The sequence below is a fragment of the Theropithecus gelada genome, chromosome 20, assembly GCF_003255815.1.
Source record: "Theropithecus gelada isolate Dixy chromosome 20, Tgel_1.0, whole genome shotgun sequence".
NCBI classification, from domain to species: domain Eukaryota; kingdom Metazoa; phylum Chordata; class Mammalia; order Primates; family Cercopithecidae; genus Theropithecus; species Theropithecus gelada.
This window is the reverse complement of record NC_037688.1, coordinates 71,718,030-71,744,097: the sequence shown is the minus strand read 5'-3', so window position 1 is coordinate 71,744,097 and position 26,068 is coordinate 71,718,030. Positions and strand designations below refer to the sequence as shown.

Genomic DNA, 26,068 nt, shown 5'->3' with positions numbered 1-26,068 from the left:
CACGTGCTTCCATGTACTCTGCAGTTACTCGCCCTCCCTCTTTTTCGGGTTCAGAGCCAGGAAGATGAGCACTGTGCGTGTCCACAGGCAGGAATTGTTTGCTTTGTTCAGGGGATCCTTTGTAGGTGCTCACTGAATGCTTGTGGACTGAAAAGAACAAGGAATAAATGATCAGTTAAGGCCGCATTCGTACAAGGTACGTAACATACCTGAGAATGAATGGCCACAGTGATCGGTGTTTTGTATTGCTGGTAGCGTAATGTGTGGCAGGAATTTGGCCATAAGGTGAGAAGAATCATCATTGGTAACATTTGAGGGCCTGCCAAACCCTGGACATGGGTTAACTCAATGAATCATACTGTGCGGTCTCTGTATTAGAAAAGGTTCCCAGTATTTTTAAAAAAGATTTTTATCGGCCATTTTTTATAGGGAGGTGCCACATGGCCATTCTGCCTGTACCTTTTATCTAATTTGAATTCTATGTATTCGTTGGAGTAATATATTCCCCTTGTTCAAACAGTACAAAACATGGCATGGAAAAAGTCCCTCTCTCAGTCTATACCGTGGGCACCCAACCTCACTCCCCAGAGGCAGCCTGTGTTGATTTTTGCCTTCACTTTTTTTTTTTTTTTTTTTTTGAGACGGAGTCTCGCGCTGTGTCACCCAGGCTGGAGTGCAGTGGCGCGATCTCGGCTCACTGCAAGCTCCGCCTCCCAGGTTCAGGCCATTCTCCTGCCTCAGCCTCCGAGTAGCTGGGACTACAGGCGCCCGCCACCACGCCCGGCTAGTTTTTTGTATTTTTAGTAGAGACGGGGTTTCACCATGTTAGCCAGGATGGTCTCGATCTCCTGACCTCGTGATCCGCCCGCCTCGGCCTCCCAAAGTGCTGGGATTACAGGCTTGAGCCACCGCGCCCGGCCTGCCTTCACTTTTTAAAAAATAATTTTTGTAAATGTTTTTTAAAGTTAAAAAGTTCAAACAGGTAAAAACCGGGTTTCTTTTCTAGTTTTGTTCAGGCTCCTGACTTCTATCTCCAGAGGCAATTAGGGTTACAGGGTTCTCGTATGTCCTAACAGACATCTGTCAGGGGTTCTCAACTAGGGGTAATTTCGCCCCTTAGGGGGTACCTGGCAGTGTCTGGGGAGACGCATTCAGTTGTCATGACTGAGGCTGGGATGCTACTGGCATCTAGTGGGTAGAGGTCAGGGAATCTGCTAAGCAGCCTGCAGTGTCTGGGACAGCCTCCCTCAACACTCAGTGACAGCCCAAAGTGTCAGCAGTGCCAAGATTGAGAAACCTTGGCCTATGCATGTGTAAATAAGCAAATACAAACATGCACACGCTTTTGTATACAAATGGTAGATAAGCCACACCCTGTGCTACACCCTTTTGCCTTTACATTTTAAAACAAAATAGCAGGCGTGTCTAGGCCAGCTTTGCAAGACAGTTTTGAATACCCTGATTCTTAAAGCTGGTCCTCTGAACATTGGGCAACAGGTGTGGGAGCAGGGCCAGCTTAGCCCAGAGCCAGCCCTCTGATTTTACATCCTGGCCCGGCTAGGTCTGCCTCTGTCTCGTGTGGTTTTCAGCCCCGGAGTTCGCATACCTACTGACGATGCTGTGGAATCCCCGTGTGCTAAAACCCACCACAGGGTCAGAGCTCCTTCCCGTGATGGAATCTCTGTGTAGCCAATCCTCTGCCAAGTCCTTGATTGGAACAAAACTCTCTGGCCGGCCCCTTCTTCTTGTATCACTAAAGTATTGGGACAGTGCCTCCTAGTCTTCTCATAATCAAATTTGACACTAAAATGCCCATGGAAAGGAAGGAGTGTGCTGGTTTGGCTGTTCTTTCCCGCATTGCTCCACTTCAGCCGGATTTGGCTTCACCCAGCCATGAGGGACAGTCTCGCATTAATGCACTTCCTTCCGAGGAAGAGCAGCCAGCCAAATAGGCAACAGTCTGAAGGAGAGGCTGACCTTATGAGAGTAGAACTCAGTCCTTCCTGTGCCTCATTCTTCAGATTTTACATCGTAGGAATTTCTGCTTAATGCAGGACTTAGGTGGCCCAGCCTGGTCGCTTCTGATCCCAGAAGCAAGAGGTTGAAAGTACCGCACACTTTCATGCAAATCCCGTTTCTTTTTTTCCATCAGGTCTTCTTAATTATACATCATGCACCGCTGGTGAACTCGTTAGCTGAAGTCATTCTGAATGGTGATCTGTCTGAGATGTACGCTAAGACTGAACAGGATGTTCAGAGAAGTTCTGTAAGTCATTAGCTTTGGGATTGTTTGACCTTAATAAGAAACCATTGCTCATTTTGCTAATCCATGTGTTTCTCTAAAATCAGAAACTAACGTTCTGAGTATATAGCAGTGATGATGCATAAGCTGGTCCAGGATTCAATGAACCTAATCAGAGTCTTGATTGCATACCCCAGAGAAGCTGGGGTCAGGTACCACCTGGATTTGATTGATTGTGTGTTCTTAAACATGGAATTGTACCAGTCTGGGCCTGAGGTTGCATATCTGTGAGACACTGTTATCGGGACACAGAAAATGCCTTATCAGAGGAACTAATGTCTACAGAAGCTGGGCGATGAACATCCATGAATGACTCAGGCCCCAGGTGAAGGCAGTAGAGAGTGGTGAGGGGTGTGGCAAATTGGAGAGTATATGCCACCTTGGCGAGCAGCTCCTGTTCCACCCCAGGCTGCTGCTGTTCTGCAGAAATATGGATGTAGGATTACTAGGTTTTTTTTCGTGTTTCTAAAGAAGCAGGAAATCTGCATTGTTATGTGTAATCTCTGGTTTTAAATGATCATCCAGCTTTGGACTAAGTAGCATGTTTGTGGTCTGCAGGAGTCTTGGAGTTCCATTTGGTACCCTACTGAGGGAAAACACCTGATGGCCAGTGTTGTGACTTCTTTTGAAGCTTTCCCATCTTGTCCTTTGTATATCTCTGCTGTCATCCCTCACATCCTGCTCACATGTCCTGAGCTCCAGCTGCCTTATTTCTGGTCTGATTTGCTTTTCCCCCAGCATGTCCAACATTTGTGCCTTTGAACCTGTGCCTCTACCATACCCATAGCCTGGTTCCTGATGCACCTGGTTCCCTCTTTTCAAAGGTCTTACCCACTCTAAGCTCCTTATGGCAGGGATCTCACCTGTCACTGAATCAGCTGCAGCCTGGGCTGCACAAATGCTCATCTCACTTATGCTGAGCCCAGGCTGCAGCTGATTCAGTGACAGGTGAGATCCTCGCCATAAGGAGCTTAGAGTGGGTAAGTGAGATGAGCACGGTATGTTTTATACAAGGGCTGTTTCATACAGGTTTCCTCTCTGCAGCCAGGTGCTCAGGCAATGGCCAGGCTGGTAAAAGGGCCAGCTCGCCCTGGGGTAATAGATTTGCTGCCCCACCTGCATGAATGGGTGAAATGTGACCCTGTGGATGAAAGGCCAGCACTACATGGAGTACAATTACAAGAGGCCCCTTCCCTTCCGCTGTTTTTGGTGTATGATGGTCTGGCCAGGTCATTTTGTTATTCAGGGGAGCATTAGCGCCTCTGAAAAGCTTCCCAGAACCTCTGTCCTTGTTAGTGGTGGTGGCATTAGTTCAGCTGAATTGAATGGGGCCTTTTCATGGCCCCTGTCTGGCCTATCCCTTTCATAATTCATTCAGCAGTGTTGATGAAGCTCTTTGGGCCAAGTATCATGCTAGTTCTGGGGATACACAATGTCATAAATAGTCTGTGCCACATTCGAGCTTTACAGTACAGTAGAGAGATGAACATGGATCAGATATGCAAATAACTCACTGTCTCAGCTCTTACAAGTGCTCTAAAGGGAAGAAGTGTTTGGTGTGAGGATTTGGCCTAGAGGTGACAGGGGTGATGTGTTAAAGACTTTCCTAGTGGTCCATCTCATGACAACACACGATCTGGCAAATGTATAGCTGACTCAGAGTTTATGGGGCCCTAGATATTTCTCTGCAACTATCTTAAAGTAGTGTTTGCTAAATGAATGTAAGTCACGGAAAGCTGAGTCAGCAGAACCAGCAGGGCCTCTGGTTAGAGGTGCCCCGTGCCCCGCCAGCCACCTGGCCTTGGGCAGGTTCTTTCACTCCATTTAGAAAACAGGCAGCGCAAGCCCTGCTCTGGAGAGCTGATGGAGATGCGGGCAAAATGTTAAGTGCCCAACGGGCGCGGTGGCTCACACCTGTAATCCCAGCATTTTGGGAGGCCGAGGCAGGTGGATTGCGAGGTCAGGAGATCAAGAGCAGGCATGGTGAAACCCCATCTCTACTAAAAATACAAAAAAAAAAATTGGCCGGGCGTAGTGGTGAGCGCCTGTAGTCCCAGCTACTCGGGAGACTGAGGCAGAAGAATGGCGTGAACCTGGGAGGCGGAGCTTGCAGTGAGCCGAGATCGCGCCACTAAACTCCAGCCTGGGCAACAGAGCAAGACTCCGTCTCAAAAAAAAAAAAAAAAAAATATATATATGTGTGTATATATATATATATATATATGTATATATATATATAAAGTGCCCATCAAGTGCCTGACGGGTTGCAAACTGGCCACTAGACCCATTTGGTTTGGTCTGTGCAGTGTTTAAAAGAAAATTTCATGAATTGCCAACATTAAAATTTAGGAAGAGAAGTCCAGATTTTTGGAATATTCTCCAACAGTCAGAAGATCTGGTCCCCATCAATGCACGTTTCTACAGGAAGCTTCACAGAGCCTGCTGCCATCAGATGAGGCGTGTTTACTGTGAAATCTGTCCACTGCTAACTGGGACTACACTGATGTTAAGGTATTGGGCCTTTTTTTTTTTTGGTTGCGTGATTTCCAGACCTGAAGATGGCTGCTGTGGCTTCATCTCAAATTGTCTTACTGTAAGACACCCTCTGCAGTGCTGAAGCTAGACTTGGTGTTCTAAGACGAAATCAGAGATTGCTGGGCTCTCGGGTTTGCAGCATTGTTTATTTTATTTATTTATTTATTTATTTATTTATTTATTTGAGACAGAGTCTGGCTCTGGGTTTGCAGCATTGTTTATTTTATTTATTTATTTATTTATTTATTTATTTATTTGAGACAGAGTCTGGCTCTGTCGCCCAGGCTGGAGTATAATGGCATGATTGCGGCTCACTGCAACCTCTGCCTCCCAGGTTCAAGTGATTCTGGTGCCTCAGCCTCCCGAGTAGCTGGGGCTACAGGCATGCACCACCACACCTGGCTAATTTTTTTTGTATTTTTAGTAGAGACGAGGTTTTACCATGTTGGCCAGGCTGGTCTCGAACTCCTGGCCTCAAGTGATCTACCCGTCTTAGCCTCCCAATGTGCTGGGATTACGGGTGTGAGCCACTGCACCCTGCTTTTATGCACTTTTTTTTTTAATTGAAATTTTTTCTTGACATAATTATAGATTTGCATGCAGTTGTAACAAATAATACAGAGAGATCTTCCCCAGTTTCCCTCAGTGGTAACATCTTGCCAAACTCGAGTACACCTTCACAAGCAGGATGTTGACAGTGATACATAGGATTTACGTTTGAGCAAAAGGAAATTGCAGGTTACTGGCAACCTCTCAGTTTAGGACACTGGCCGTAGTTGAACCATTGTCAGGGGAAGTTTTTAGGAGATCTGTTCTCTCTCCCGTTATGGCCTCTTCTTGGGATGAAGGTCTCACCTCCCTTGTGAGAGACACACAAACTGCATTTGGGACATAAGTGCTGGTTGTGGTGGACACCTGAACTGAAAATGAGACTCTGTAGTGTGGAGGGAATTGCCAGCCCACGTGTCAGCTTTCTGCTTCCAGTTACTACCTTTCTCTCAGTGTGAAGTTGAAGTTGGTTGTAATCTGATGACTATTGTTCAGGTTTGGGAAGAGCACAGGCTGAATTCCTTCTGTGACTTGTTTGACAATAGTCCTGGTACGATATACCTTCCTTCCCTATGAGCGAGAACAGTCTCCTATTGTTTCCTGCCCAACTCGGATGTGGTTTGATCATACTTGTTTTAAGTTTCTTGGTCTTTTTTAACCTACTTTCTCCTTCCCGTAATTTGTAGATAAGTTACTGGTATTGCCTCATTTTTACCAGCAGACCTTTCACAAAACCAAACCAAAATTGAAGAGAGAGAAGCAGAGGGGAGATCACAGTTATTTGAAAGGACTGTAATTTAGGGTTAAATGGAAAACAATCAGCATGGTTAGATGAATGTCTAATTGAAATTCGTCTGTGCATTAAAATCATATGGTTCCTGCTAAGGGCTAATTCTTGCTATAATTCGAATGCAGAGCAGATAGTGTTTCTTGTGTGGGGAAACCGAGTAGGAGAACACTAATTCTGAAACTGCTAGCATCTCGTTGTTTTTGCAGAATGAACATATAGATTAGAATTTGGGATATGCATCATTACTTGTAGGTACTTTTTTTAAAGGACTTTTTTTTCCTCTTGGGTTTCTGTGGAATAGTTTCCTGCATTTTTGCATTCATTCATTTATTCATCTGTTCATCCGTTCCTTCAGCAGCCATCTGTTGTGTACTTGTGCTGAGAGATGAGGGATGTGGTGGTGCACCGGAACGACCTGACCCCTGCCCTCCCTGGACTTCCCTCCTCCCATGAGAACAGGGACCATGTCTCGGAGATGCCTGTGCCACCTGTGCCATCCTGGGGCTTGCCAGAGATGCCCAGGAGGTGTTCGGTGCAGGAATGAATGACTCAGTGGGTGCAGTGGTAGCAGAGTCACAAGGGCTCTCGTGACATTCTCATAATGACTCTCAGAGCAGAAATCACTTCCTAGCCTGCCCCTTGAATGCCGCCTTCTCTTTGCCTCAGTGGCTGGGTTTGGAGTGGGCTGCTTTTGGTGCTGTCCATGTTCCACCTCCAGAGGCAGCCTTGTGGAGTGGGTGCTATAACCAGTTTCCCTGGGCTCCTCAAGTCCTGGCCCCTGATTTTACTAGGTGTTCCCGGGCCTCAATTTCTTACCTCGCCAGTGAGAATAGCAAACGTGGGTTTATGATGAGAATTAAATGCTGTGTACAGTGCTTACTCCAAAGCCTTTTTATGTACACAGCAAGTGCATAAATATTAGATGTTATCATTATAGTGACCTTAGTTCCTGAGGCTGCACAGTGACCTTCCACTTCCTACCTGGAACCTCCTTCCCTGGGCTTATGAGCTGTCTCTGGACTGATGAATGTGGAAACACACACCATGCGCCCCTCAGGGAGGTGGCTTTTGAGCAGATACCAAGGCACAGAGGGAGAAGTGTTAGTAATAACAGTGATGATGAAACAGCACCAATGTTAGCCATTGCCATTGAGTGGTGGTAGGTGAAGCCCTCTGTGTGTATACTGTGCTCTCCATTCGGCCAGACCCAGATTTAATTTCTGGAAAGTGCAAATACTGTTGTTTTTTTGGGGGGCCAGAGTCTCGTTGCATCGCCCAGGCTGGAGAGCAGTGGTATGGTCCCAGCTCACTGCAGCCTCAGCCTCCCCAGGTCAAATGATCCACCCACCTCAGCTTCCTGAGTAGCTGGGACTACAGGCACTTGCCACCATGCCCAGATAACTTTTGCTTTTTTTTTTTTTTTTTTTTTTTTTTTTTGTGGAGACGGAGTTTCGCCATGTTACCCAGGCTGGTCTTGAACTCCTGGGCTCAAGCAGTTAACCCACCTCAGCCTCATAAAGTGCTGGGATTACAGGCGTGAGCCATCACACCCAGCTGGAAAGTATAAATACTTAACTGCTAATGTGGGTTCATATGGTTGGCTGGTTGTGAAGTCAGGGTCTAAGGATTCTGGGGCAGAATAGGCTTGCTTACCCCCAAATAAGGACATTGACGGTCTATCTGTAGATAGCAGTTTAGCAGTTAGGATGGTTTCCAGATGATTCTCTGGATACCTGTCACTTCTAGTAGCAGTACTCTCTGCCCAGCCGGATACTGTACCAGGATATGGTGTGTGGAGCCATTGCCTAGGAAAGTAGCAGCCTTGCTTCTCTGGGTTGTGTGTTTGCAGATTCAGAGCATTAATCATTGACTTAGCTTCCTAAGAAAGCTGCTGCAGGGCTTTTTTTTTTTTTTTTTTGAGACGGAGTCTCGCTGTCGCCCAGGCTGGAGTGCAGTGGCGTGATCTTAGCTCACTGCAAGCTCCGCCTCTGCGGCTCACGCCGTTCTCCTGCTTCAGGCTCCCGAGTAGCTGGGACTACAGGTGCCTGCCACCACGCTCGGCCAATTTTTTGTATTTTTTAGTAGAGACGGGGTTTCACTGTGTTAGCCAGGATGGTCTTGATCACCTGACCTCATGATCCGCCCGCCTCGGCCTCCCAAAGTGCTGGGATTACAGGCATGAGCCACTGCACCCACCCTGCAGGGCTTTCTTTACAACTCAAACTTGTATCTGATGTTAGCCGAGTCTCCTAAGTGCTGAATACATCACGCCGGATAGCACCTCTTCCGGCCAGGTTTAGAGTTCCTGAGTCTTTTAATGACCCTGACTGTACTTATGATCCCCCAGATGATCAGTGCTGGTTCCAAGGCACACACATTCTTCTTCCTGAAAATGCTGGTAGGCTTCTGGGAGAAGGTTGACTGTGAATATCAAAGGGTAAAAATAGACTTCTATAAATTAAGGGCCTTAATTGACCCATCGCAAACATTCCCACAAGGGAATTAAAGCTTGGTGTATATTCTCCCTTTTGGCTTTGCCATTAAGGTCTATCCCCTAATCCCTCAATGCAGTTACAGCTGCAAGGTGCCATTCTTTCCCACCAAAGTATTGAATGTGGCAGCTCTGGTTCACATTTAAAAGGATTTGATAGGATCAAAATCCAGAGTGCAACATGAGGTCCAGTACTAAGGAGCGTATCGTTGTCTGAGAAACAGTTGCCTCTTCGTGTTTCCTGGGGCAGAAGGTGGGCTGGACAACTGAGGAGGGTCTCAGAGTGTCCCTTAGTACTTGAAAAGGGAGCAGACTTCAGTCAGGGCTGCAGGTGGCTGTGACCAAAGACCAGGAGTTTTGACTTCAGGCCAGCTAGCCGGGGAAGGGGCAGGGGCCTTCATTGCTACATCCTGTAGAAGCCAACTGGTAACAATGGAGTGGGCATAGTGGGCAGGGATAGGGGCAGGAGGCAGATGGGGAAGAAGCCTTGTGACTCAGACCCTAGCTGGCTTTTCTATATCTGTCCTGCAGTGTGACACAGAATGGGCTTGGGGCAGCCACAAGGCCGGAGGCAGCTCCATGTGGAATAGGGACCTTTTCTGGTTGCGTCAGGCCATTGGTGGCTTTTTCTGGGTTTCAATTAAAATCAGAAAATTGAGGGTGGGGACAGACAAATGAGGTATGCACCACTTCTAGCCTCTGTCCCCTGTGGTATTGTTAGTTTTCATGACTGAGCTAGCGTCTTTGGACATTTGAGATTTTTAACCTGACTTTGAGTTACCTGAAGCCAGGTCAGTATTATTTATTCAGATATTCAACAGATAATTATTGGGTATCTGCTGTGTGCCAGGCACTGTTGGAGGCCCTGGAGATATATACCCAGTGAACAAAGCAAAAACCTTGACCTCCAGGAGCTTGGGTCTCATGCAGAGAGACAGAGGAGCAATAAAGCGAATAGCAGGCATCGGGGCACATTAGATGTGAGAAGCCCTGGGAAAACAGTAGTGAAGCAGAGGATGGACCTGGGCAGTGCTCAGAGACTGGGATGTTTCCGTTCTCAGTAGGGTGACTGGGGTTGGCCTCGTTGGGAAGGTGAGGTGGGAGCACAGACTCAAAGGAAGCAAGAGAGTGAGTCATGTTGATATCTGGAGGAAGAGCGTTTTGGTCATAAAGAACAGCACGAAACTGGGAGGCGGAGCTTGCAGTGAGCCGAGATCGCACCACTGCACTCCAGCCTGGGCAACAGTGCAAGACTCCGCCTCAAAAAAAAAAAAAAACCAGCCAGTTCAAAGGCCCTGCGGTGAGATGGTGCCTAGTGTGTTGGAGGAAGAGCAAAGGGCAGTGTGGCAAGGGGATGGGAAGTAGGAGATGAGGTTGGGAGAGAACAAGCGTCCGAGGCACATGGCGCCTGTGTGCCATTGGAGGACTCAGGAGTTGCTGTGGAAGAAGACTGGAACCTCTTCGTCTTTGTGTCCCCATGTTTAGCATGGTTCCTGCAGTCAACGTTGATTGTCTTGATGTAAGAAGTCTCAGTACGGGAATCAAACACATATCTCTAATGAGCAGTGGACATCCACTCTTGGGCAGTGTCAGAGTCCTTGAAACTGGTTTTGCTATGGAATGCTTTGCCCGATGGGAGCCTGGGGGCTGCACATGAGCAAGAAGGGGGCATTTTGCTTACTTCTCAGAGTCCCCTGCCCTTTCTGGGCATTCCAGCACAGTTCACAACAGTGGGATGGTGGTGTGAGTCATTCGTTTCATGCCTGAGGGCAGTGCAGCTCTCATCCCTGGAGGTGATTAGTGAGTGGGAGTTTCCCTAGAGAGTTCTGAGGCCAGTTGAGTAGCAGATCCTGGCTGGCCTGAAATTGATTGCCTGCTGACCACTTGCTGGGTTGCTTATAACCTGGCCCCAGGACAGCTTCCTGGTAGCCTCCAGATAAGCACAGGAACAGATTTGTCAGCTTCATGGGCAAATAAAAAATACAATACCTTACTATTAACCACAGTCACCCTTCTGTGCAATAGAACACGAGATCTCACTCCTCCTGTCTAATTGGAACTTTGTACCTGTTGACCAACCTCTCCCCATCTTCCCCATCCGCATCCCTGCATCGCCTCCCTGCCCGGTCTCCTGTAACCACTGTTCTCCTCTCTAGTTCTATAAGATCAACTTTGTTTAGATTCCACAAATGAGTGAGATCATGCTAGAAGAGAGGTTTTTGAATGTTCTTACCACAAAGAAATGATAAATAGATGAGGCGATGGATATGCTAAGTACCCTGATATGCTCATTACATGACATACACATGTATTAAAACATCAAATTGTACCCCATAACCATGTACAATTGTAATGCATCCATTAAAAAATGAAAATAAAAAAGAGAAAAAGATAACATTAAACAGCTTTATTCACTCAAATAATATTGTGCTGGGTGACACTTGAGTTCTGGGTGGGTCATTTTCCGACATGAGCAGAATGTGCTCTGTCTGCGAAGCAGAGGCTGGCTGCCATACTTACCCTGGTGCACTCCCTGCCACGAGTAATTGTTGAGCCCCTACAAGTTGCAGGCAGGTGCCATAAATGAACAAGACATCTGTCCCTTTCCTGATGGTCTATTTGTGGGGGATAGACAGTAAGCCAGCTCATCCTCACAGATTTAAGATTTGGATATGAGAAGGAAATAGAAGCAACTTTGGGAGGTGTGGTGAGGGAAGCCCCCCTAAGGAGGGAGCCTAATACTGAGAACTGAGGTCAGGGAGCTAGGCCTGCTGAGAGTTGAGGGGTGGGATGGGGGGACATGGCCAAAACATGAAAAACGGTGAGTCAGAGACCTCTGTGGGAAGGAGTTAGGTGTATATGGGATCAGGAGAGAGGCCAGTATTCAAGAAACATCCTGGGTTGGCAGAAGAGAGGGACAGTTTTCGTTTTATAGGAGGTGAACCTGGCCAGGCTTGGTGGTTCATACCTGTAATCCCAGCACTTTGGGAGGCTGGAGTGGGCGGATCACTTGAGGCCAACCTAGACAACATGGTAAGACCCCGTCTCTACAAAAAGTACACAAATTAACTAGGTGTGGTGGTGCATACCTGTGGTCCCAACTACTCAGGAGGCTGAGGTGGGAGGATCTCTTGAGCCTGGGAGGCGGAGGTTGCAGTGAGCCATGATCGCACCACTGCACTCCAGCCTGGGCAACAGAGTGAGACTCTGTCTAAAAAAGAAAGAAAAGAAGGCAAGCCTACTTGTTTGTCTCATTGAACATCTCATGTCATGCTCATAATGAAAAAGAGTGAGGTGGTGTTATTGTCACACGCTCCCCATGAGGAAGCCAAGGTTCCCAGAGATTAAGTGATTGGGATTGCAGGTGACCAGCCCCAAATCTCACTGTTTCTATTCCATGTCTTTTTATCACCACTTGCAATTATGTTTTCCAGTTTAGCATGAGATATCGGGGCAGTGTGGCATTTTGGGCTGTTTCGAGTAACAGAATAACCAATATTTCACAGTTCATCTTTTTCAAAATACAGTAAAATACTCTTTCCAAAGAAATACCAAATAAGTGCTTGGTATGTCATTGTTTAGTAAGGGAGTGTGAGATGCCTCATTTTGTGTGATTGAAGAGGCCTGTTCAATGCTCGTGAGGATCTTGCAATTAATTCATCCCACAAGCATTCCCTCTTGATTGAATGCCAGAGACAGTGCCAGACATACTGCTTGGCATTGAGAGGGACAGAGAAGATGACCTGGGATGGAGAATGCAAGTGAGAGGAGGCTGGCCCCCTACAGACTTAGTGACGTGCCAGAGGTCGCTTTCCAAGAAGAAATTGCAGCACTGTCTTGATGTTACCTGTTCCTTATCTCAGCGTCAAGTGCTGAGCACGCGGCTGCGAGAGGCCTGTGAGTGCTGTGAGTCTGTTCCAATTCCTGAGAGATGCCTTGCTTTATGCCTCTGCAGCTGCAACACCCCTGATAACTGGTAATTCATGGAGAAGAATGCCGTGTTCTCCTTGTTAATGAAAGTGGCCTGCTACCTCTGCATGTTCCCCACTCCATAGCTTTCATCTTCCCCTTTACATTCAGTAGTGCCGTCAAATCACCTCACTGATGTTGCAGCTGTGCATTCTTCATGAGTGTTTGGGCTTTGGTTCTGCAGCTCCACGCGGCTCCTGGATTGGCGAGTAAGGCATGTGTCTGTACATCACCCTGGGGTACATCACCCAACTGGTGCTTGCTTGCCAGTCACCTCCTTCTGGATGAGAACAGGTTCACTCTGCTGCACTGTCACACGGCTTCCTTTTTCAGCCAATGGCCAAGCCATGTGCTATAGTGCTGTTGGTTACAGTGGGTGTGATCCCCTGTGACTTTGTCTCTGTGTATGTGAGATAAAAATGTGGAAAAATGCACGTGTCTGTGATCCCAGCTACGTGGGAGGCTGAGGCTAGAGAATCGCTTAAACCCAGGAGGCGGAGGTTGCAGTGAGCTGAGATCGCACCACTGCACTCCAGCCTGGGTGACAAAGTAAGACCCTATCTCAAAAAAAAAAAAAAAAAAAAAATGTGAAAAGAGTCACGTTATAGACAACCGTGTAATTGTCAGGTCAGAGGGCCACCTGTCAAGTGATATATAAACTGCCACTGCCCTTTTGTTGCGAAGAACTACCTGTTTCTCTGATTAGTGTGACATCAGCATGGCGTAGTCTTAACATCAGTGCTCCCGGGAAGCTGGCCCAGCATTGGGAGGTGCAGCAAATGTATATGGAAGGGAATGGTGTTTGAGCCATTCCTGGCAGGAAGGTTATGCACCTAGGCACCAGAGCTAGATTCTTCCTGGGTTCAAATCCTGCCTCTGCCTCTCACTAGTGGGTGATCTTGGGCAAGGTCCTCACCTGTGTAGTTCCTTGCCCCATTTGGTTATTTGTAGGATAAAGCAAGACAATATGTATAAAGTGCTCAGAGCCATGCTGGGCACATTTTAAGTGCTCACTGAGTATTCAGGATGGCTGTTATTACCTGGAAAGAATAACAAGAGTGTGCCATCTGTTGGCACCTCTCAGAAGCACTGTTGGGGAGATGCTAATATGATGCCCATTAATGGCTGTGGAAACTGAGACCCATAGAGGAGAAGGTAGGAAGCAGTGGAGCCAGGACTCAAACTGCGATGGGTGGGACCCCGGGCCTCTGAATCCCATCCTGATTTTGTACCTTGCTCCGTACCTTGCCAGTCCTGGCTGCTGAGGCTGGAGATGAGGAAGGTTAGCCAGGGGCCCAGGAGCATGTCGAGGAGGCTGACTCTAGCCCACTAACAAACCAGAAGGCCAGCGAGCAGTAAGTTGCTAGGAGCTTGGGAGTCCAGTTTAAAGCACAGAATATGATTGTTCCTTAAAAGCCCGTCCCCTGCCCTGTCTTCCATCCTCGTGATCTATTTGCCAGGGGGTTGAAGGGCAATGAAAATTTCTCTGGTGCCCCCTTGCACCAGGCATTTTGCCTGTTGGATCCCACACTACTCCCATGGTGGCGTGTGATATGGAACTACTCTTGTCTCTGTTTTACAGATGAGGAACTGAGGCTCCTGTGGTCAGGGTCGCTTGGCTAGTAGAAAGTGGGTCTGAGACTTGGAGCCAGGTCTGCCTGGGCATGTTTTTTGCTAGTCAACATGACCTGCCTCCTTTCTTAAGGGGAAAACCTTTCTCCTACTTCTCAAATCGCTTAGCAGAGCCGTTTGAGGAAGCATCCTCAGAGGGTGAGTGGGCTCAGCGTGGGAGAGCCTGGAAGGGTCTTCTTAGCCTGATTACCATGACAGCTCCAACAGATCCAGACAGAATCCCAGGCCCCGGGATCTCTCCTTCCCTTACCTGATGCCTCTGGCCACTGGTCTCTTTCTTTCCTTCGTGCTCAACCAAGATTCTTCCCTGGGCAGGCTGCTTGGTGCCCTTACATCCCCTTTCCTGGTCACTCGCCAACCACTGCTTTCTCCTCTCCCTGCTGCACCACTGAATAGATGCTGAGAAACCCACTCAACACGTTCCATCTGTAGGGCACTGAGTCAAGGCATCCGATATCTCTTCTGAGGCAATGAGTGTGAAGAACCCCTTTATGAGCAACACAGGCTAGCGCCTGGCTGAGAGGCTACTGGCTGACCCGGGACCACTGCCCTGACCTCCTGCAAGGTCCAGCGGCTGTATGTCTGCCCCTGCCTGGGGAGCTGGCCGAGCACCTTGGGTCCAAGGGTGCCACTACTGTCACCAAGCACCAGGCCCAGGTGACCTAGGCCTTAGCAGAAATAAAAGACGAGTGACTTCTGGACACACCTAGGGAGCTGGCTCCTCCTGGGCTCTGAGCTGGCTTTCCTACTATTGTCTTCTTCCTGAACATGCTCCTGAACTTCTGTTGACATCCAAGACTCGTATCACTCATTTCGTTCTCTATCAAGCCCTCCTAAGCTCCCCCTATGCCTCCCAGCCCTAGCACATTTTCCCTCCCTTCCTCTGTGGCCCCCATCACTCTTGTGTGAACCTCTTCTCTTCCAGCATCTGCACAGGCCATGTGGCAATAAATGCAGTATTCACTGGGATTCACCAGGATTCACCTGTCTGGGGTGAACTGTGGGCTCTGAGAGGTGTGGCCTATGGCTTCATGATCTTACCTCAGCTCCCCTCGTATCATTAGTGGTCAGTGAATCCAGCTCTACCGCCTGTTCACTTTCTCCTACCTTGTATTTAGGGCATTACAGCAATTTGACTTCATTGAAAATCCTCTTGGTAAACTTCTTGGTGTTTTTTGTTTGTTTGTTTGTTTTTGAGACAGAGTCTTGCTGTGTCACCCAGGCTGGAATGCAATGGCATGACCGCAGCTCACTGCAGCCTCAGCCTCTTGGGCTAAAATGATCTTCCTGCCTCAGCCTCCTGAGTAGCTGGGACTACAGGATACACCACCATACCCAGCTAATTTTTGTATTTTTTGTAGAGACAAGGTCTCACCATGCTTCCTGGGCTCATCTTGAACTTCTGGGCTCAAGTGATCCTCCTGCCTTAGCCTCTCTAAATCTTGGGGTTACAGGCGTGAGCCACTGCACTCAGCCTGGGAAACTTTTTAAATTGAGGAATCACATAAATACAATAAAATACATAAAAGTTTAGTAATCTTAGATGTACTGCTTGATGATTTTGTACACACGATTATACTCATGTATAATTCGAGTCAAGATGGAAAGCATTTCTGGTTTTCCCATAAAGCCCCTCCTCAGTTTGTAACCCATACCTCCACCCCACCCAAGAGAATCATCATCCTAACTTCTAAACTTGCCTTTTCAAAGTTTTTTTTAAATTGTATAAAATAAGGATAAAATTCACTCTCTTAACTATTCTTAAGTGTTCAGTTCAGTGGCATTAATGCATTCTGTAAAGATGTTCTTTACATTTAAATAGTGCTGGTAATATTTTCTTGTGCTGGTAATAAAATTTTCTAGTGCTGGTAATGTTTAAATAGTGCTGGTAATAAAACAACTGAATGATGTAGAAGTAGGTAGAGCAGAAAGTGAAAGTTCCTCCAACCTCAGTATCTTCCTCAGAGGGAACCACTGTTCTCAGTTTGCATATCCTTCCAGACCTTTCTCTGTGTATTTTCATGTAATTATCAACCCAGGAATACATGATATACATGTATGTTTCAGCTCTATAGTTTTGGTTTTATTTTAACCATAAACTGAATCATTAATTGTTGATTGCAACTTGCTTTTTCATGTGCAGCCTGTGTCCAAGTCTTTGTAAGCTGCTGTACCCACAGCTGGTAGAACATGTTCTGTTTGACATCTGTCTTCTCAGCCGTGGGTCTCCTCTCTTTCCCTCAGGCACCCAGTCTTTGGTTGTTTCCATCCTCCCTCCCATACCCTGTTGCTGCCCTTTGCAGAGTTTCTGCACTCAGATTCCTCCATTCCCTGAAAGACTGACCCCTGGGGATTCACCTTTCCCCAAGTATTTGACTTTTGAAAAAGCAAGGACCAAAGCCTTACGTGAAGGGGTTCAAGGCTGATGGAAGACATCATTAACCAGTAGGCAGGTGCAGGCACTTAGGGAGTAGTTAGGCCCCAGGGCACCTCTAAAATGTCATTGCTGACTATCAGCTGGCCCTGACCCCCAAAGTCAGCCCAAATATCCAGCTGCAGAGCTCAAGGCTCCCTTGTATTTCACTGCAGTCAGCAAGGAGGCTCCTTCCCCTCATGCTCCTCCTGCAGCCCAGCCTCAGCGCGTGGTGAAACCTAAACCTGTGGCATTTGGGAAATGTAGACCTTCTTTGCAGAATACTTTTCCCTGGGGCATGTGTTGTGTACTTTCTTTTTGAGAAAATCAACCCAAACGCCTTCTGATTTCTTACTCTGAAGTGGGCTTTTCCACTTCTGGTTAGTTTGGGTGAGCTTGCTCTTTCATTGTGCTATGTTTAGCTCCTGAGAATGTTTGGCTTTCTTCCCCCTTCTTTCCCTCCCTTCTCCTCCTTCTCCTTTTTTCATCATTCTGTCTTGCCCTTTGGGTACAGCCTGGTACAAACATTCATTCCTACAGCCATGAGCTTACTCAGCAGCAGCCTGTCCACCTCTGGTCCAGGCACCGTGGGGTAGAGCTGAGAGCACAGTGGTGAGAGACGGGACAGGGACCCTTCTCCTGGGGGCTTCAGATTGGAGCATCCTTGGAGGCTGGCAGCCAGAAGGAGGGTGACAGGAGCAGCAGAAATGGTCACAAATCTCTGCCCACACTTCCCAGCCAAGTTCTACCAGCCTCTGCATGCTACCTGTGATGTTTTGGTGTTAGCTTTAAGAAAAAGAAAAAAAAAAACAAAAACAGATTTTAAAAATATAGAATAAAAGGGAGCAAAAATAGTCCATGTCCAAATGACCCCTGCTGAATTTTTATTATATATATATTTATATTTATATGTTTAGAGGCAGGGTCTCACTGTGTAGACCTGGCTGGTCTTGAACTACTTACTGGGCTCAAGCGATCCTCCCATCTCAGCCTCCCAAAGTGCTGGGATTATAGACATGAGCTCTACACCCAGCTGAGTGTTTAAAATAAAGTTAATATATGTACATGATTAGAAATCTCAAACCAAAAGGTATTTAAAAAAAAAAAAAGTGTGCTTGTGTGGGTGTGTACACAGTGCCACTAATTTTTTTTATTCCCCCAAGATGCCAATGCATTCTTAGGCATCTTTCCAGGAAAAGTCGTGTTTATACCATCATGTGTAGCCTTTGAAAAGCTTTACCTGAAAGGGACCCTACCACGTACTCTGTTCCTGCCTTTTCATCCTGGTGCTGAGTCTGCATCAGTTTATCTAGGAATAAAAAGGCCCCAGTCTTCTTAGATTCCCACCCTTTGGACAAACAGATCGTAATTACCTAACAACTCCCCTATCGATGGACATTTAGGTTATTTCCAGTTGTTGACTGGAAGGTCGTGTTATAAAGGTTTGAAATTTCCCCAGTAAGCATGCCCTCCCACACCAGACACCTGATCACTGAGAAAAGCAGATCCCTTTGGAAAGTTTTAAAATTCATTCTTGCAGCTGATTTTTTTTTTCTTTTTTTTAGATGTAGGCAGGGAAAAGAAGGTAACGTTTTGTGTTGGATGTTCACCGTTTCGGCACTCTCTGAAGGAACTTTATTGTTTATTTATTATTTTGAGACGGAGTCTCACTCTGTTGTGCCCAGGCTGGAGTGTAGTGGTTTGATCTTGGTTTACTTCAACCTCCGCCTCCCAGGTTCAATCGATTCTCCTGCGCCAGCCTCCCGAGTAGCTGGGACTACAAGTGCCCATGACCACACCTGGCTAATTTTTTGTATTTTTAGTAGAGACGGGGTTTCACTGTATCGGCCAGGCTGGTCTCGAACTCCTGACCTCAGGTGATCTGCCTGCCTGGGCCTCCCAGAGTGCTGGGATTACAGGTGTGAGCTACCACGCCCGGCCTCGGAAGGAACTTTACATCCATGGGTTCCTTTGGTTCTAGGGGGCCGGAATTACTCTCCCCATGTTTTAGAACAGGAACCTGAGGCCTGGGACGGGCCAGCTGGGTTGGGGTTCAGACCACTCTGGCCAGCCCCAGGCACTGAGCACTGTGTTTCACTTCGTCAGTTCTGCCAACTTGTTCTGTGCATCTGAGTCCACACAGAGCTTAGGGAGGGGTTTCTACATCTGTCCGTGTGAATTTCTGCTCATAATTTCAAACTAGGGGACGTTTTGCCCTGCGCTTGGTCTCTTATTTTCTGTCTCTGAAAGCTTTGATTGCTATGTGGCCGGCTCTGAAATTCTGAAATTCACTAGGAGTCGGCAGTGATGGGAGGAAGCTAACTTCCTGGGTTAGATGCTTCAGGAGAAGATGAGAGGGCGACTAGGCTGCATTCGATCACCCAGCCTCCTAAGTGGGCTCTGATGGATGCTGTCTGTCAAGCAGTGCATTCTCAGAACGCTTCCATCTGGGGGCCCTCGGTTATTGGCGTCTGTAATACGCTATCTGGGTTTCCTGGACAGTAGAATCATGTAGCAATTTATCTGTCATTTTTTTTGTGGTTGAATAATCCACAGTGGGCAAATAAAAATTAATGTTTGTATTTGGATGCTAATTCAGCTTTCAATTAGGTTTTGTTTTGAACATTATTGAAATTAATCTGTGTTCCTTGAGCACATTTCCATTTATTGGCAAGGTACGCTGGCCCCTATGTAATTGGTGGTCGTTTGGGGTAAATTCAGATGGATAATCTATATCAAGATAATGGAAAAGTTTATTTTAAAACTTTCTTTAAATGACAAAATGATATCTGAACATTATTCAGACTGTGGTAAGAGAAAAACACTTCAATCAAAATCCTGCCCTAAATAAATCAATTTTCATCTGTCTTTTGCCCCTTTCTAGTCTGTTTGCGTGTCTATATTCTTTTTTTTTCTTTTCTTTTCTGTTTTGAGACAATGTCTCACTCTGTCGCCTGGACTAGAGTGCAGTGGCACCATCTTACTCACTGCAACCTCTGCCTCCTGGGCTCGAGCAATCCTCCTACCTCAGCCTCTCAAGTAGCTAGGACTACATGGGCATGCCACCATGCCCAGCTAATTTTTCTATTTTTTGTAGAGATGGGGTTTTGCCATGTTGCCCAGGCTGGACTTGAAATCCTCCCAGCTTGGTCTCCCAAATTGCTGGGATTACAGGTGTGAGCCACCATGCCTGGCCTTCCTCTTTAAAGAGCAGTAAATGTGTAATTAAGTTTGAGCTCCTGGTGAAACACTGTTCTTTTAGGAAGAGTGTGAACTTTGGAATTGGCAAGCCCCAAGAAGCCCCAATTCAAATTCTGACTCCAACTCAGTAGCTGTGTGACATTGGGCAAGTTATTTAACCTTTCTGTGCCTCCATTTTCTCAACGATAAAAATGGGACTGATAATTCCTGTATATGATGGTTGTTAAAAAGACTGAGATAGAGCAATGTGAAGCATCAACCACAGTTGACACTGGCCTCATTCTGTCACCCAAGCTGGGTTGTAGTGCCACGATCTTGCTCACTAAAGCCTTGACCTCCCAGCCTCAAGCAATCCTCCCGCCTCAGCCCCGCAAAGTACTGGGATTAGAGACGTGAGCCACCACACCCAGCCATCTCTGACTTTTTTTTTTTTTTTTTGAGATGGAGTGTCACTCTGTCGCCCGGGCTGGAGTACAGTGGCCAGATCTCAGCTCACTGCAAGCTCCGCCTCCCGGGTTCACGCCATTCTCCTGCTTCAGCCTCCCGAGTAGCTGGGACTACAGGCGCCCGCCACCTCGCCCGGCTAGTTTTTTGTATTTTTTTAGTAGAGACGGGGTTTCACTGTGTTAGCCAGGATGGTCTCGATCTCCTGGCCTCATGATCCGCCCGTCTCGGCCTCCCAAAGTGCTGGGATTACAGGCTTGAGCCACCGCGCCTGGCCATCTCTGACTTTTTTAAGGAAGAATTTTGTCCTTTGGGGCGAGCTGATCTTTGACTTATTGCTGATACTTACTAGGCTCCGTTTCTAATGAGAGCCAGAATTTGACAACACCCACTACACCTGGCTTTTTCTTTCTGGTTATTTATGTTTAATGTAATAGCAAGGCACACTCGTGTTTCATTTCCTATAGTGATAGTTTTGTTCAAAATGAATTTATTTGAGTTAAAATTAATAATAATATCAGTGGGCTGTAGCTAAGACACAGCTTGTGTGGCTGGTACATGGTTTTGAATCCCGGCTCTGCCGCCTCCCGGCTTTGTGACCTCGGGCAGATCCTTTTCTGTCTCTGTGCTTCAGTTTCTTCACCTGTAAAATGAGGATGACACAGTAATATCTCATGGAGTTGCTGTAAAGTTCAAGTGAGATCATAGAGTCAGAGCTTGAGAACAGCGTCTGGCACATAAGAAAGTACCACAGAAGTGTTCATCACAAGTTTCCCTTACACGAACAGCTAACGTTTGGGGAGTGTAGAGTTGCTGCTGGTAAAGTGCACCATTTCTGACTTAGGGTAGTAGACAGGAAATGGTAGCTGGCACTGTTGTTTTGATTGTTTGATGATGATGTTAATAATGGGCAAAATAATAGATCTGGAGGTGGCATTTGTTTTGGAGATTAATTTCTCTGTATTAAAAGATGTTTTTATTATCTGTATTCATGGAGTAAAAGGGCAGTGTTGCCACACTGATGTATTGCATTGTGGTGAAGTCAGGACCTTCGGTGCATCCATCACTGGAGTAATGCGCACTGGACCCACCAAACACCCTCCCACCATCCACCCCCTCCAACTCCTCCACCCCTCCCAGTCTCGTTGTCCATCATCCTACCCCCTGCTGCCATGTGCACATGTTATTTAGCTCCTGCTTATGAGAATATGCAATAAGTGTCTGAGTTATTTCACTTAAGATAATCGTCCCGATGTTGCTACAAAAGACATGATTTCCTTGTTTTTTAGGGCTGAATACTATGCCATTGTGTATATACACATCATTTTCTTTATCCAGTCCTCTGTTGGTGGACACTTAGGCTGATTCTATGTCTTTGCTATTGTGAATAGTCCCGCAGTAAACATGCGAGTGCAGCTATCTTATGATATAATGGTTTCTTTTGGAGATGAGTTTCTTAGGACAGAAACTTTTGGGCAACTTGATAGCATCTAGCAGGATTCCAGTGTTCGAATTCACCTGTTGCCTTCGTTGGACTTTCCTAGGCCAAGCCCAGCATTCGTTGCTTCATTAAACCCACCGAGACACTCGAGCGGTCCCTTGAGATGAACAAGCACAAGGGCAAGAGGCGGGTGCAAAAGAGACCCAACTACAAAAACGTTGGGGAAGAAGAAGATGAGGAGAAAGGGCCCACCGAGGATGCCCAAGAAGACGCCGAGAAGGCTAAAGGTACAGAGGGTGGTTCAAAAGGCATCAAGACGAGTGGGGAGAGTGAAGGTGAGTGTCCCTGTGAACGCCGCCCTGCGCCTGCGCCTGCGCCGCCAGCCAGCCTGCCAGCGAGGCTGCCACCTGTGCCCTCTCCGCCCTGACTTCTGCTCCCCCCAGTATCCTGCCAGTGATTTGGTTCCTTCCTCACACTGGCGTACCTCATTGTGTACAGCCCTGCCACTCGGAGGCTGCTGTAGGTGTGTGTCACATGCAGATTTAGGGCAAGTCCCACCCTCATAGGATGGGTGACCTGGAGCCAGGTTTTCCCACCTTAAAGGAGGGTAACAAATAGTACCTACTTTATAGTGTTCATACAAGAATTAAATGAGTGAATATGTGCAATGTGCTCCAAACAGTGCCTGGCCCATGTTAAATGCTGCGAAGGATTCGAAGCTGCAGAAGTATTCGTCATGATTATGACAGTAGGAGCAGCATGGAATTATTATTATCTTTATCATTATTGCTGATGTAATTATTCCCAATAACCGGGGGTTATGATTTGCATCCTGTGCACTGTGGGAAGAAAGAGGATTTGTGTTTAATGAAATGATATGCTTGTAGGCCAAGTACAGTGGCTCACACTTTAATCCCAGCACTTTGGGAAGCCAAGGTGGGAGGATCACTTGAGCCCAGGAAGTTGAGACCAGCCTCGCCAACGTGACGAGACCCTGTCTTTACAAAAAAATAAATAAATAAATAAAAGTAGTATTTTTTAAATACTAAAAAATAAAATATAACTCCCTCAATTCTTACGTTAAGATTGTTTAAGTCCTATCTGTTTAGAGTGAGGTACACTCATGTGTAGTATGTGTGTAAGCAAAATCATTCGTTCCTCCTTTTGCCCTCGTTGGGAGTTCTGGTTTTCACCTCCCTCTTGTTGAGATGCTCAAACCTTCTTGAATTGGAGGTCATTTACTCTGGGACTAAGCAAACTGGAACTGCCCTATTGCTTGTGTCATGGGTCGGACTCACAGCCACACAGCTGGGGTCTCTGCCCGTGGTCCTGAGCACTGGGGCTGGGGGCAACGGGAAGTGATGGGGAGCTTGATACTTGGTAGAAGTGGAGCTGGGGCTCTTCTCAGGAAGGCCTGGCCACGCCTTCTGGAATGAACTTGGCATCTCCTCAGCAGCCTGGCTGCAGTCTCTGTGGGTGTGGGGAACACTTCCTGTGAGCCCTCCTACTGGGCCTTGGGCTCAGAGTGGCTGCTCTGAGGCCATCTCTCCACAGCCCTGTCAGCAAGGACTGCATGAGCTTCCCAGTCCAGGGCATCTGAAGCCGTAACACAGAACCACTCGTTCAATGACTGGGAGCTCATTTGCTTTTGGGAGTTGCCTGAGATTCTGCAGCCAAAGCATGCCCCCGCCACCACCTTGCTTGCCCCATCATGACTTTCTTGGCAGTTGTCAGTGAATACCATGATCACATTTCGACAAGTGTAACCAAAATGTCTCTCTGATGCCACCCAGACCTCTTTTTAAGGTTGAGGTCTCCAACCTCTTCTTATTTCTGTTTAAAGTGTGCAGTAGGCATTTTGGTTTAGGAATTCATTTTTGGCCTGGGAAGCCTTTACCAGTAAATATCACTGTGGTGGGAAGGGGAGGGCCAAACACAAGGTAAGCCATGCTAATTTGCTTATTGGGGTCATTCTGATTATTTTGTTGTTAATGCAGAAGAAAAATGTCTGCCTAATCCCTAGGTTTAGTTGTTCTGTTGCCACACTGGGGGATAAATGGACGTCTTCACCTCATTTTGTGCATTGTGTTCTCATCAGTTTTGCTTTACAAAGATGCTACCTCTTTCGTTCCAGTCCTTTTAAGGATGCTCTCTAACCAGGCCTCAGTTGTGACTAACAGTGGTGTGGATCAGGCAGGCTTGGCCCCAAAATCACAATCAAATTAGTCAGCCAGCCAGCCCAGTACTGGCACACAGGGACTTCAGGCCAGTTCTTCAGGCTGCTGTTTCAGCTTGAACTGCTTGAATTAGAGTAGGGGCTCCTGGAAGCTGTGCCTGGCTGCCCTGGGCAGGGTACAAGGGAATGAATTTCTGCCGCCTCCAAAAGTCTGTTTTCCAGGTGGTTACTCAGCCAGATCATGCTACACAGGACCCAGGAATCTCCCCAGAGGCTTTGCTTGGACAGTTGGTGCTTCAGGGCTCAGTCACACGTGACTCTCAATGACCCCCTCTGCAATTTTGGTGCCCTCCTGATTTCTTGAGCACATTAGTCATTTCATAATATGATGGATCTGTCATTTTGTCACTCAGCTCACCATAAATAAATACAACTTTCATAGACCAGTCCTGCCAGGCAATAGCACTTGTGTTCTGAGCTTTCTGAATTATATATTTGCTCTCTTGATTATTTGTAAATGTGAAGGTGAAATTAGTGGGTGTTCTCTCCTTAGACTGTATCTGTGTTTGGATTAAACTGCACAGCTGTTAATTCCTGTGAGTTGGAAGGGTGTCGGGCACAGTTTCTCATTCACACTGCATACCAGAGAACACTGTAGATGCTGGGCGGTGCCTAAAAGATGCGAGATCTGACTCGTGGTCATGTCTCAGCATCTAGGTTTATTGTGTGACTCGGATGGCCTCTTGAAGCTCTGGACCTCATTGTCCCTGTCTGGAAATTTCTGAATATAGGAAATATAATTTACGTGATGACTTTTTTTTTTTTTTTTTAAGTGAAGATACATTGATACTTGCGATTGCAAGATTTAGAAATCCAACTCAGACTGGCTTAAGCAAAGAGGGTATTTATTGTTCATGTTCCTGGGAAGCTTGGACAGGACTGGGCCCAGGTGCGCTCACATCCTGCCAGCTTGGCCAGCAAGTGGGGGGGGGGGGGCAGTTCTCCTTCCCAGTGGCTGCCACTGAAGTCCTGGGTCCAATGCTTGTGGGTACTGTGGGCCTGGCTTGGGTCCACCCCCCACCCCCAGAGATATTCTGGACCAATCAGCCAAGCCCACATGACAAATCTACGCTACAGTGGCTCCCTCAGTAAAAAATGAAATGCATTTATCAGAAGTAAGGGGCATGGATGCTGGGCCAGCAGAAACAGCAGATTTCCCCCTAGAAAGTCATGCTGTATTTCTGGGTACTCCCCTTCTCTCTCAAGGCCATCTTCTGCCATCCTATTTTGAGATAGACATGTGGCTCTTTTCTCTTCCACATTATTTCTTCTCTAGAAGCTCCTTTCATTGTCCCTAGATCTATGCACTTATCGACAGACGGACATGGTGACTCTTAAGGAAAGAGACACTCTGCCTCTGCATACCCTGCCAATTCCATTTTAGTCGTGAAATTTTGACTTTAAAAGACAGGGGGAAAATACAGGAGTAAAAAAGGCATGTGGTCACGAGGCACAGTTTTGCCATGACCTGATTTGGATATGGCATTAGTGTGTGTGCATGGTTTTTTTTTTATTTTTTACAAATGCAGCACCCAGAATTCACACCTCCTCCAGATGTAAGCTCAGACAAGGAAGTTGTGTGAAATGAATGTGCACCCCTGACCCATCCACTCCCTTCCCCAGTCTACAGAGAAATTTGCTCTGCCTCAGGTCCCAAGTAATGGGTGACTCATTCTGCAACCAAGAAATCACAGGGCCCTTAAATTTGCAGAAATTAAGTACTAAAAGAAGAAGGATTTCATCGTCCCTGTAGGCAAAGAAGTATTCCGTCTGCCCAGGAAGACAGACATCCTAGGGCACGTGCTTGTTTTTTAGCTTGCCCTTGAGTCTGAAAGGACAGTTATCTCTTTTGGAATTTACTTAGAGCAGTAACCTAATAAGCATATCCGAGGGACTGAATCCTTCAAACTCCTCATCTAAAAATAGGGCTGGACTAGTGTTTTTTTTTGCCTATGGAAAAAGTAATTGCCCGGCCTGACCTTCAAAGCTTCCTCATTTGTTGAAATTCCAGCAAGGGCATAGAGTAAAGACGATAGGCCTTTGAACCTGCCAGGTTAGCTGGGTT

General features: G+C 46.9%; 1 protein-coding gene across 2 annotated transcripts in view; it reads left to right on the top strand.

The window, feature by feature from the left end:
* The window catches only part of CLEC16A (C-type lectin domain containing 16A), a 239,410-nt gene that overhangs the window by 37,747 nt on the left and 175,595 nt on the right, over window positions 1–26,068 (top strand). The window contains exons 9-10 of one of the 2 annotated variants that reach the window (XM_025370574.1): window positions 2,153–2,266; window positions 21,871–22,102. In XM_025370574.1, coding sequence (XP_025226359.1) covers window positions 2,153–2,266; window positions 21,871–22,102 — 346 coding nt within the window. The remainder of the gene's footprint in view (window positions 1–2,152; window positions 2,267–21,870; window positions 22,103–26,068) is intronic. The other variant, XM_025370575.1, reaches the window with a different exon arrangement.